The sequence below is a fragment of the Lissotriton helveticus genome, chromosome 8, assembly GCF_964261635.1.
Source record: "Lissotriton helveticus chromosome 8, aLisHel1.1, whole genome shotgun sequence".
Taxonomy (NCBI): domain Eukaryota; kingdom Metazoa; phylum Chordata; class Amphibia; order Caudata; family Salamandridae; genus Lissotriton; species Lissotriton helveticus.
This window is the reverse complement of record NC_136069.1, coordinates 1,712,761,483-1,712,773,116: the sequence shown is the minus strand read 5'-3', so window position 1 is coordinate 1,712,773,116 and position 11,634 is coordinate 1,712,761,483. Positions and strand designations below refer to the sequence as shown.

The 11,634-nt window shown below is 52.2% G+C and overlaps 1 protein-coding gene across 1 annotated transcript in view; it reads left to right on the top strand.

The window, feature by feature from the left end:
• The first annotated feature begins 265 nt into the window (after positions 1-265).
• The window catches only part of LOC144774144 (NACHT, LRR and PYD domains-containing protein 12-like), a 518,892-nt gene continuing 507,523 nt past the window's right edge, over positions 266-11,634 (top strand). Inside the window, exon 1 of the mRNA XM_078659163.1 lies at positions 266-576. Coding sequence (XP_078515289.1) covers positions 285-576 — 292 coding nt within the window. The 5' untranslated portion in view covers positions 266-284. The remainder of the gene's footprint in view (positions 577-11,634) is intronic.

Below are 11,634 nucleotides of genomic sequence, written 5' to 3'. Positions count from 1 at the left end.
TACTGACCAGTCCAATTAGTTTGGAATTGAGCCGGGTTACGCCTGTAGACATATGATTCATGCATGAAGAGGGGTGGCAGAGTGAATACCCCTTACTACACATGTCCCCTTTAAGAAAGCGGGGAGTACCAGGGCCACCGACCAGACTCCTACAATTCAGTACAGGGGCTCGTACTGTCATGAATCCAATCGGACCCCCATAACTATGACTGTGTGATGAATCTCAGCTGAATTCACCTGAATGATGCATTTTTCATTGCAGGCACTGATGCTCATGCTGTATAATGGCTCATGGAAGCAGCCCAAAGACCGCCAGGGATGTGATCCATCGTTGTTTACTAGAACTAACTGGACAAGAGTTCAAAGAATTCAAAGTTCGGCTCCAAGACTGCGCGGTGGAACCTGGACAGGTAAAGATCCCAAGATCACGACTTGAAAATGCGGATCACTTGGATACCGCGAACACTATGATCGAACATTATGGTGATCGAAGGGCCCTCGAGATCACACAACACGTACTAGAGAGAATTCCCAGAAAGGACCTTGTGGAAGAACTTGAACCTGCAGCACAGAGATGTAAGTACCCCGGATGTTGTACTGTGGACCTTGGAGCTGAGCGATGCATTCTTGTTCAACTTTGACTAATAAAATGTGAATTTGAATTGCAGGGTTTGTAAAACTCTGTGCTCAGGGGGACTTTGGGTCTGTGGACTCACTGCAGATCTTAGCAGCAGTTCTTTTATTTGTCCTATATGCAAATTAGAGCTGCAGAAAAAGACCCGAAAAGGACTGCTCACCTGTCATGATTGTGGTTGTATTATATTATGCACTGTTTTATTGTTTCATCTATTTGTGTACCCTCTGTTTGTAACTCCTCACCTATAGAGTGATGACCCTTTTGAAAAGGTTATGGGTCACCTCACAAGAGCACAACATTTCAATGGGAGGAGAAGATATATGGAGAGTGAAGAAGGGGGGTTGTTTTGTTGGTCACTAGGGTGACATTTTGCTGTTAATTAGCCATTGAGCCGGTTCGTAGCAGAGGACGTCATTATAGCAGAGATTATGTACTATTCGGCCAATGACTGGACAGTCAAAAAATACACACCACTGCTTACCTGAAACAGTACAGTATTCAGTAAAATATAAAGCATTTCTTTCATATCAGGGTTAATAGTTTTGTTAGTTTATCCCTCCTCATTGAAGGATAACAGTAAAGGCCTCGGAAGGGCCTACAAACATTTAAGCTGTTGTTTCTGCTGTTAGTAGATGCACCTTCCGCATGTTCATCCTTCTGGGCTACCTTCAGCCCACACGTGTTTCGCCCCTGTATGGCTCTTCACCTGAAGCTTCCTCAGGATGAGGTCCAGTCGTTTACGTGAAGTGAACAGAGTATCAGAAATAGAATCCATCTGTCTGTATGGATGTCTGTCAACAGTCTGAGGTAGAAGGACACACCTTTCTTAATCCCAATTAACCAGAGAGTGGGAATCTACAGAGGAAGGACTATAACTTATGATGACAGGAATAACGTATGCAGACTGTACTGCAAGGTTGTTACTAATTGGAGAAGGTGTCTGGTGGCTCAGTGGACTAATGCGTCCACTGCAGGGGCCTGTATTCAACCTCATGGTCACAGGTTCAAAATCCCGGCTGGTTCACTCAGCCTTTTATCCATCTGAGGCCGATTAAAATGAGTACCATTGAGTTGGGTAACAAAAAACATCTGGTATTCAGTGCCAAGATACCTACGGGTAAACATGCGCTTTACAAATACACATGTTATGTTACATACAGTGCACCAGGGAGTAGGGTGAAATGAGGGGTGGAAACTGATGGACGTCTCTTTGTGAAGGTTTTGATGGGGCAGAAGCCCTCAGGCGACATGTATCTTGGGACCCCGGACACGTATGTCTGAAGGCATGCAGTGTTATAGGTCTAGCTGCATCAGCCCCTGTGGTGGATCAACCTGGCCATAATCCTTTGGAGGTTGTTCATGGTATAAAACTCCATTTACCCGGCTCTCTGCATCTCAAAGCCCGATACTTGCGTGGAACAGATTGCTAGAGCGCCTGCCCAGGTGGGAAACAACCTTAATAACACATTTTTGACAACGAGTAGCCTGAATAACGAATCCTAAACAACGACTTGGACCTTTCATACCTGTTTTATTGTATTACCCTCCATGGTGCAATTATCCTGGATTCTGCGACTATCCGTTTTTTTTGTAATGTTTACCCCTACTTAATGACTATTGTGTATTTATGTCCTTCCTTCCATCTTATTGTAAAGCACACAGATATCCCTTGAGATCTTGTTCACACTATATAAATATGAGGAAGCGTGTTATAGAGGGACGCGAGGCACACGTTTTGTTTAATATAATTAATTGTTGCCGTGTGAGGAAGCGTGTTACATAGGGACGCGAGGCACACGTTTTGTTTAATATAATTAATTGTTGCCGTGTGAGGAAGCGTGTTACAGATGGACGCGAGGCACACGTTTTGTTTAATATAATTAATTCTTGCCTTGTGAGGAAGCGTGTTACATAGGGACGCTAGGCACATGTTTTGTTTAATATAATTAATTGTAGCCGTGTGAGGAAGGGTGTTACATAGGGACGCGAGGCAGGAGTTTTGTTTAATATAATTAATTGTAGCCGTGTGAGGAAGGGTGTTACATAGGGACGCGAGGCATGAGTTTTGTTTAATAAAATTAATTGATGACGTGTGAGGAAGCGTGTTACATAGGGACGTGACAGTACGAAAGGGGGTGGTGATGGACGGAGCATCTGAACCAATCAAACACTCACACCCAGTCAAATGATCTAGGTTTAATCCATCACCGTTCTTTAGCCCACTCTGCCACCCCAGTTCAGACATGGCCATAGGCAAATCAGTCTGACCCTGTGCCTCATGGGAACAGTCCAGCCCGAACTGCCAAGCCATGCCTTCCCTGGACCGGAAACAAGCTTCCTAGGACTGGTTTCTGGCATTCCAGCCGTCTTCAGCCAGGCTTGCTTGAATTCAGTGGCAAAGTGAGCAAGGGACTTACGTCTGAGCATACCCTGCCAAACTTATGGCGAACAAGGCGGTACAAAAGGGGGCGGTGATGGACGGAGCATCTGAACCAATCAAACACTCACACCCAGTCAAAAGATCTGGGTTTATACCATCACCGTTCTTTAGCCCACTCTGCCACCCCAGTTCAGACATGGCCATATGCAAATCAGTCTGACCCTGTGCCTCATGGGAACAGTCCAGCCCAAACTGCCAAGTTTTGTTTAATATAATTGTTGCTGTGTGAGGAAGCGTGTCACGATGGATGCAAGGCACAAGTTTTGTTTAATAAAATTAATTGGTTGTGTGAGGAAGCGTGTTACATAGGGACGTGAGGCACAAGTTTTGTTTAATAAAATTAATTGATGATGTGTGAGGAAGCATGTTACATAGGGACGGGAGGCACAAGTTTTGTTTAATATAATTAATTGATACTGTATGTGGAAGCGTGTTACATAGGGACACAAGGCACACTTTTTATTTAATATAATTAATTGTCACCATGTGAGGAAGCGTGTTACATAGGGACGCGAGGCACAAGTTTTGTTTAATATAATTGTCGCCGGAAGGCGTGGTCAAGATGGCGGCCTGAGAGGACGCGACTTGCGGTGGCTCCTCGTCCCAATCCCCCCAAAGCACCTTAAAAGTAGCTTCCTCACCCCCCTGCAAGCGCCACCGGCGGTGTCTTGCGAGGCTATCCAGCCAGGGTCCAGACAAGACTTCCCGAGCCCGTGTCTGGGGCGATCCGACCAGCGATTCCTGGCGGAGGAAACAGCCGGAGTAGCCCATTCCGCCGAGCGACTGGGGCGAGCGAGGCCCCTCAGGAGGAAGCGGCCGCCGCAGCGTTGTGGCCCAGCCGCCCCCCGCCCCCCACCCGTGGGTGAAGGGGCACGGAAGGAGGTGCACCGGTCTGGCCGCCGCCCAGCCGCTGATCGGCTCCCGAGGCGAGGCGTAGAGAAGGACGGCGGGAGGCACAATCCGAGGCCCCGGCTTGGGCCTTTGCTGCAGGCGCCGGAGCACGCGTCACGAGAGGCCGGCGTCTCCATCTGCTGAGATGAGGAGCGGGACTGGGGGGCGCCTCGACCCCAGTGATCGGGGAGCAGGCATTCGGGCCCCCGGCGAGGGGCACGCAAGGGCCGAGACACAGAGGCCCACCGGCAAGCACAGTTGCGAGGCGGGGCAGGGCCCAGTGACCGCCGCACGCCGGTGAGGCCCCACTACAGCTGGCCGGGTGAGGCATCGGAGGGCAGGCACCGAGCCCCCGGGGAGGCCGGACGGAAAGCTACAGAGAGCCCAGGTGCAGAGGGATAAGCTCGGGGGCGTGGGCCTGGCCCCTGATGATTAGAGGCAACCCAGGGGCCCCGACATCAGCAAGTCGACGAGTTGGGTGAGGGATCAGGCCCGGCATTGTGGAAGACCTACCAGGAAGGCAGCCAGCTACCCCAGATTCGGGCCCGGCGCGGGGAGACCTTGAGCCCGCCAAGACGCAGTGTGACCCGCGCGATCTGCACTAGGCCTCCGCTGGGGGCCGGCCATGGTCCGGGACTCATAAGGGCCCCTGCGGGATGCCAACAACAGTAAGGGACATTGGACCCCCGTCGAGGCCCATACGAAGGGGACGGTGAGGACAAGCATAGAGGGTGGCAGCGCCGGCCGCACATTCACACGAATACACCCCGGCAGGTGGATGGTGGCTCTGGGAGACTGAGACGAGAACTCCAGGGATGCCCAGGCAGCCGGAGGGTGCCGGCCCCAGCATCAAGAGATAGCGATCGGGGGGCACCTGTCGAGCCCCCGGGGGCAACCGAGCACCCGGAGAGGCCGCGATCCAGTGGAGCGGACACAGCTGCCGGCCCGGCACAGAGGGAAGTCGGCCCTGGAGGTAGCCGGATAACCCTGCCACTGGCCCTCTTGTGGGGGTGGTGGCCCACCCGCCACTCAGCATTGGCAGGCCCAGAGCACATACGCACCTAATCTGAGTTTCCGCGTGCATCGAGCTCCTAGCAGGTGCAGGAGGCGCACTCAGCATCCGTCGTGGGATGTTGGCACAGAGAGCCCCAATAGAGTCATAAAAGGGTAGCCCCATGGCAAACTCGAATCGCAGGGGGGGCCGCACCATCCCCGAAATGCTGGCTAAAGGGGGGTCTAAAGGATAGAAGAGCCCCGAAAAACCGGCAAACACGGCACAACTAAAGGAGAGGGCACCAGAGGAGGAGGAGGCCCCTATCACTAAATCCTTCATGGAGTCCCTTTTCAACTCTCTTAGAGAAGATTTCCAGACCCTCAAACAAGATATGGCGGGGGAATACAGGGAGCTGCGCCGCGATGTAGACGAACTCGGGGAGCGAGTTGCGGGGATTGAAAACTCTGGAGACGCTAGGTGCGAAGAAGTAGACCTACTGCGGCAGGAGATTAGACTCCATGAGCAACAGACGGACCTGCAAGCCCACACAGAAGATCTAGAGAACTGCTCTCGGCGCAACAATATACGGGTGAGAGGGGTGCCATCTAAATCAGAAGGGAACGATGTCGCGACCTATCTGCAGTCCTTGTTTCGAGACGTCTTGGGGGAGCCGGAAGATTTCGAGATCCGTATAGACAGAGCACACAGAGTAGGCCTAGCACGCCGAGCACCTGCTCCACCGCCCAACATCCTTGCCTTTCTGTCCGACTTCCCCCTCAAGGAACGCATCCTGAAAGCAGCTCGCCAAAGGCAACCCCTACACTTCCAGGGCCACAAAGTAGAACTGTTTCAAGATCTGTTGGCGATTACACTGCAAAAGAGGAAAGCCTTCAAAGTGGCCACGACCTTCCTACACGACAGCGGCATCCCCTATTCTTGGGGACACCCGTTTAGACTCATCTTCAAATGGAAAGGATCCCTATATCAGTTCAGATCCCTACGAGAGACTTGTGACCTGCTGGGCATTGCCGCCGAGGGAGACGACACAGAAGAAAGCCGTGGCACACAACCCTCCCAGCCGAAGTCCCTACGGATGACAACAGATGGGTGGCAGAAGGTCAGACGCAGACGTCTATCCAAACAGAGACTTAAACCAGACCCCGAGACAATAGCACCGGAACACCCAGCGGCGATAAAGGAGGTCTCTAAGGACACGAATGAGGATCAATGAGGGGACACAGCTTGGGGTGCAGTTACACTCTGATTTAGCTTCATGTTGGGGGGGTGGGATGGGGGCCTCGGAGCCGCCACTACCACTGTTCTCCCTCCTTTAAAACTTTACCACGGGTCTGGATTGCGCCTTAACCAGGCCTGGGACAATGTTCACAAGTTCAGTTGGGGCTGGGGGAAGGGGTGGGAGGTGGGGAAGGGTAGGTAAGAGGGAGTGGGGAGGAGAGGAGAGATGGGGTGGGGGCGGGAGGGGAAGGGGGGGTGTTGTGCGGGGAGGGTTCCTTCTGTCCACCGGGGTTTTTGTTTCTTTTATTTCCTATGTGTCAGACTTGCAGCGCGCACTCCGACCCCTGGGCACACACACCGTGGGACGATGACGCACACTGAACTCACAGTCCTTTCTCTGAATGTGCGGGGGCTAAACAACCCTATAAAGCGCAGGGCAGTATTATCCCAGTTGGAACACTCTGCAGCCGACATATGCCTCCTACAAGAGACACACCTTCTACCAAGGGACCACCACAGGCTGAAATCTCGAGCCTTCCCCATACAGCTTTTGTCCTCCACCTCTAAAAAGGCGGCCGGAGTGGCAATATTGAAATCCCAAAAGTTTAAGGGTAAGGTGCTTCAACGGGAGACGGAGCTAAAGGGGCGACTGTTACTATACCGCTTTCTAATAGCGGGTGTAACGTTCCTGATAGGCTCGGTCTATTCCCCCAACAAGAAGCAGGAGGCATTCCTGCGTTCAGACCTGACAGCAGCGACAGCCAACACGGAACATCACCTACTGATCGGAGGAGACCTCAATCTGGTTTTCCACAACACTACGGACTGCTCAGCCCAGCTCTCGGGACAGGTGGGTTCCCTCTCTAAAGCAGGACATGCATACCTCTGAGAGCTAGATCTTACCGACCTTTGGCGACACTTCCAACCACGAGACACGGCCTACACCTATCATTCCGGGGCTCATAGAACGTACTCACGGCTAGATTACTTCCTTGGCACTTTCCCAATAGCTGCAATGGCACAGGAGGTAGAGATACTCCTGGCCTCGCTATCGGATCACTCACCGATGGTAGCCACCCTTCTTATGCCAGCAACGGCGACAACTAGCCGGCGCTGGCGCCTCCGGGGGTCCCTTCTTCGCTCCCCTACGACGGTGGAGCGGATCAAACAGGCCATCCCGCAGTTCCTGACTCCCAACGACAATGCCCAGACGACACGAGCGACCCAGTGGGCAGCCCTGAAGGCGGTCCTGAGAGGGGAGTTCATCTCGGTAGCCACGGCTAACAATAGAGAAAGGGAACTGAAGCGTGCAGAACTAACCCAGCGAGTTGCGGAACTAGAACAACTACACCAGCGCACCGGGGCGAGGAGGGCCTGGCGTCAACTCTGCGCCGAACAGAAAATGCTAGCCGCTCTAGATCAAGACATGGCGGAATACGCGGCGTTGGGCCTTCGACATGCGTACTACACGGGGGGAGATCGCTGTGGGAGACTCCGAGCGTCTAAACTACGGGAGCAGCGAGTATGACAGGGAGTGCAATCACTGCGAACAGAGAGGGGTGACCTGGTCCCGGAGGACGTCGATATAGCCGGGACTTTCGGGGCGTTTTACCGATCCTTATACGCCGGAGACACCCTGGACCTGCAGGCAGGCCGGATGTACCTGGATGAAACGCAGCTGCCGTCGCTAAACCCGCCCCAGGCAGAGTTCCTAGACAGGCCTATTGCACTAGAAGAAATAATTTCGGCAATTTCCAGACTTAAGACCGGGAAATCCCCTGGCCCGGACGGGTATCCAGCTGTCTTTTACAAAGCATTTTGCCACCAACTGGCCCCAATATTGCGAGACCTGTTCAATTCCTTCGATCAGCCAGGTGCGATTCCTGCAGACCTCCTGGAGGCCTCGATCTCAGTGATTCCCAAGCCTGGTAAGGATAAAACCAGTTGCGGCTCCTACCGACCGATTTCCTTACTGAACATAGACTTTAAGCTTTACACAGGTATACTAGCTAGCCTGCTCGCACCATACATGCAGCAACTAATAGAACCTGATCAGGCAGGGTTTATCCCCCCAGCGCCAGACCAGCGTCAACACTAAACGGGTGCTTCATTTTATTGAAGCTGGCTCACTGACTCGGCCGGACTGCATGCTGCTCACCATCGATGCGGAAAAAGCATTCAACAGAGTGCACTGGCCATACCTGGAGCAGGTTTTACAACACTTCGGCATGGGTGCCACACTCTGCACCCGTATCCTGAACTGTTATAAATACCCCAATGCTGTGGTTCGCGTTAATGGTTGCTCCTCTCCCCACTTTCAGATCGGCAGGGGGACTATGCAGGGTTGCCCTCTCTCCCCAATCTTGTTCGCTCTATATATGGAACCTCTGGCACAGAGAATCAGACAACAGACTCTCATTAAAGGCATACAATTCGGAGCTGACATTCATAAGATTAGCTTCTATGCTGATGACATCCTGCTCTCTATCACCGACTCAGTCACCTCCCTTCGGGCACTCTTCATGGAGCTCCATAGATTTGCACTTGTATCAGGTTTCAAAGTCAATACAGATAAATCAATCGCCCTCAACATTTCGATGTCCCCCGAGACCCTGTCGGAGGTACGGGAAGAACATGACTTGCAGTGGTCTGAGACCACGGTTCCATACCTAGGAGTTTTATTGAGCCCCACCATCCCGGCTACAGCGGAGGCGAACTACAACAGACTCCGCACTCAACTGCGCAGGGAATTGCGGAGATGGAAACACCACTCTCTCTCATGGCTCGGACGAATTGCAGCCATCAAGATGTCGCTGCTTCCGCAGATCCTCTACCTCTTTCAGACTCTCCCCCTCCTTCCGCCCCAGGGCTGGATACAGCAGGTACAGTCTGAACTGGCCTGCTTTGTTTGGCAGGGTCCACGCCCATGGTTGAAACATGACATCGCTATCCTCCCACCCGCCCATGGCGGAGTTGGAATCCCAGATCTCCAGCGCTATTTTTACGCGGCGCAACTGCGAAACCTGGTGGAGTGGTACCGACTGGAGTCCAGCAAGAACTGGCTCTTTCAGGACCAGGCAGTAGCAGGAATGCCCCTACAGACTGTCCCCTTTCTTCCGAGGCGACACAGGCCACCCAATCTGTACGCATCCCAGATCACTAGCACCGTGATGGAGGTATGGGACAAAGTAGCTATTAAACACGGACTGACGACATTTCCCTCCCCTTGACGCCCCTGTTCGCCAATCCTGACTTTACTCCGGGCCTCGACCCGGCGGCATTTGCGGGTCGGCGACACTCTCCCTGCAAGGCTCTTGGGCATCTTTTTAATCTGGAGGGCATCCTGTCCTTCCTGCAGCTGAAGGAGGACTACGCGATTGCGGAGAGAGATAGATTGGCATATTTGCAAGTACGCCACTGGGCCCTGCACCCTGATGTTAAGCCCGGGGCACAGCGCCTCCTTACTCCATACGAGAAGTGGCTGGTCACCCGCACATCAGAGAAGAAACTAATATCTGACCTGTACCAACAACTGCTCCTTACAAATATTCATACATACAACGCAGGTAGATGCCGCTGGGAACGTGACTTGGGCAGGGCACTCACACACAAGGAATGGCAGGGAATTTACCACAGGGCACGACACTCCGCATATCATTCGGGGCTCACCGAAACGCTGACCAAGGTGGCGACATATTGGTACTATACACCGGAGCGTCTACACAGGGCAGACCCCCACATTAGCGACCGCTGCTGAGGGGCTGCGGGGAACTAGGTACATTGGAACACTTACTTTGGAGTTGCACGCACCTACGGGGTTACTGGGACACCATTGTGGATGAGATAGACTCGCACTTAGATACGCAATTGCCCCGGTTCCCAGCATACATCCTACTGGGCCTTCCCAATGCCCTAATGTACCCGTTGAAGTCCCGGAGGGGTCGCCTCATTGCCATTGCCTTGGGGACCGCCACACAAAATATATTGGCACACTGGAGATCGCCACACAGTCCCCCTCCACGAAGGTTGGTTATACAGGCTGTGGATGGTGCTTGGAATGGAGAAATTGTCACTGACGGAGGCGGGGAGGGGGGAGGAGTTCCCGGAGTTGTGGCGCCCCTTTTTGACACTTCTTACGGGAGAATTCCGAGAATTAATCTGCCCCAGATATCTACGCCTACTACACTTGGCGGATACGCCACTGCCAGATCCACAGGCGCCCAAGAGATCGCGGACACGCAAACCCAACTAAAAGTCACCTTGCTTTTATTGACGACGCTCGCAAGAGCGGACAGCTTTTTGGTGGACAGAAGGGAGGGGAGGGGGGAGGGTATTTTTGATCTTGTTTTGAGGCATTTGATATACTATGTGCTACTACGCTGCCCTGGCCGGTGCCCCTCAGATGTAATGACTGCATATTGCCTTTGGGTATGCTGTAGATATATGACATCGCAGTACCTTCATGTTTTGTCTTTTGTGAAAATTCTAATAAAAGAGTTAAACCGTAATATAATTGTCGCCGTGTGAGGAAGCGTGTTACATAGGGTCGCGAGGCACAAATTTTGTTTAATATAAATTAATTGTCGCCGTGTGAGGAAGCGTGTTACATAGGGACGCGAGGCATACGTTTTGCTTAGTAAAAGTAATTAATGCCGTGTGAGGAAGCGTGTTACCATGGACGAGCGGCACAATATGACGCATCCATGTGCTTCACAATCTGGGTGAGCCCCGGAGTCTGTGTTAGTTAAACAAAGAGCTACTTGGCACTTGAAGCTATGTGAATTGTCTAAGGTGAGCGTTTTTTAAGCAGGAGATCTCCACTTTGTTTTTAGAATGTTGAGGTCTGCCCGGTACTTTGTAAAATCAGTGGTGACTGGTGAGTGCATTTTAACCATTGGCTGCTAAGGGGTGTGCGAGTAGGTCCATTGACGAGTTACCCTTGTCATTAGCACTGAAGGGGTTAAAAATAGCACAAACATGCGTCCGAGCTGCTTACCTCAAGCCTTAGGAGCCGTGTAGGCGGCTGGATTCTTCTCTTTCCTTCTGTGTGATGTTCTGTTGTGAATGTTGTGACATTTCCTCCTGTTTTCAACTGACATGCGCAGGAAGCAGGTCGCTCACGGTATGTTCTGCTTTGAACATAGTGGTAGATTTGGGTTATATCTAAATTAGATATTTTTTGTGGTTCAGGAAGTCGAAGTTCAATACATTAGTGGTTTGCCTTTGAACGTTGTTTAGCCTTCGTGCTTTAGACACTCGTGATTTTCACGGTAGTTGTTTGATCGTATAACCCCGCTCAGATATTAGAGCTGCAGTCATGACCGGATCGAACTCTGGTCCTGGTTAAGGCAGGGGAGAGGGGTTAGGATGGGAGAGCAGAGAATTGATCCTGTGGCAACAGTAGAAGCCATCACTGTGGCTTTCTACATTGGTGAA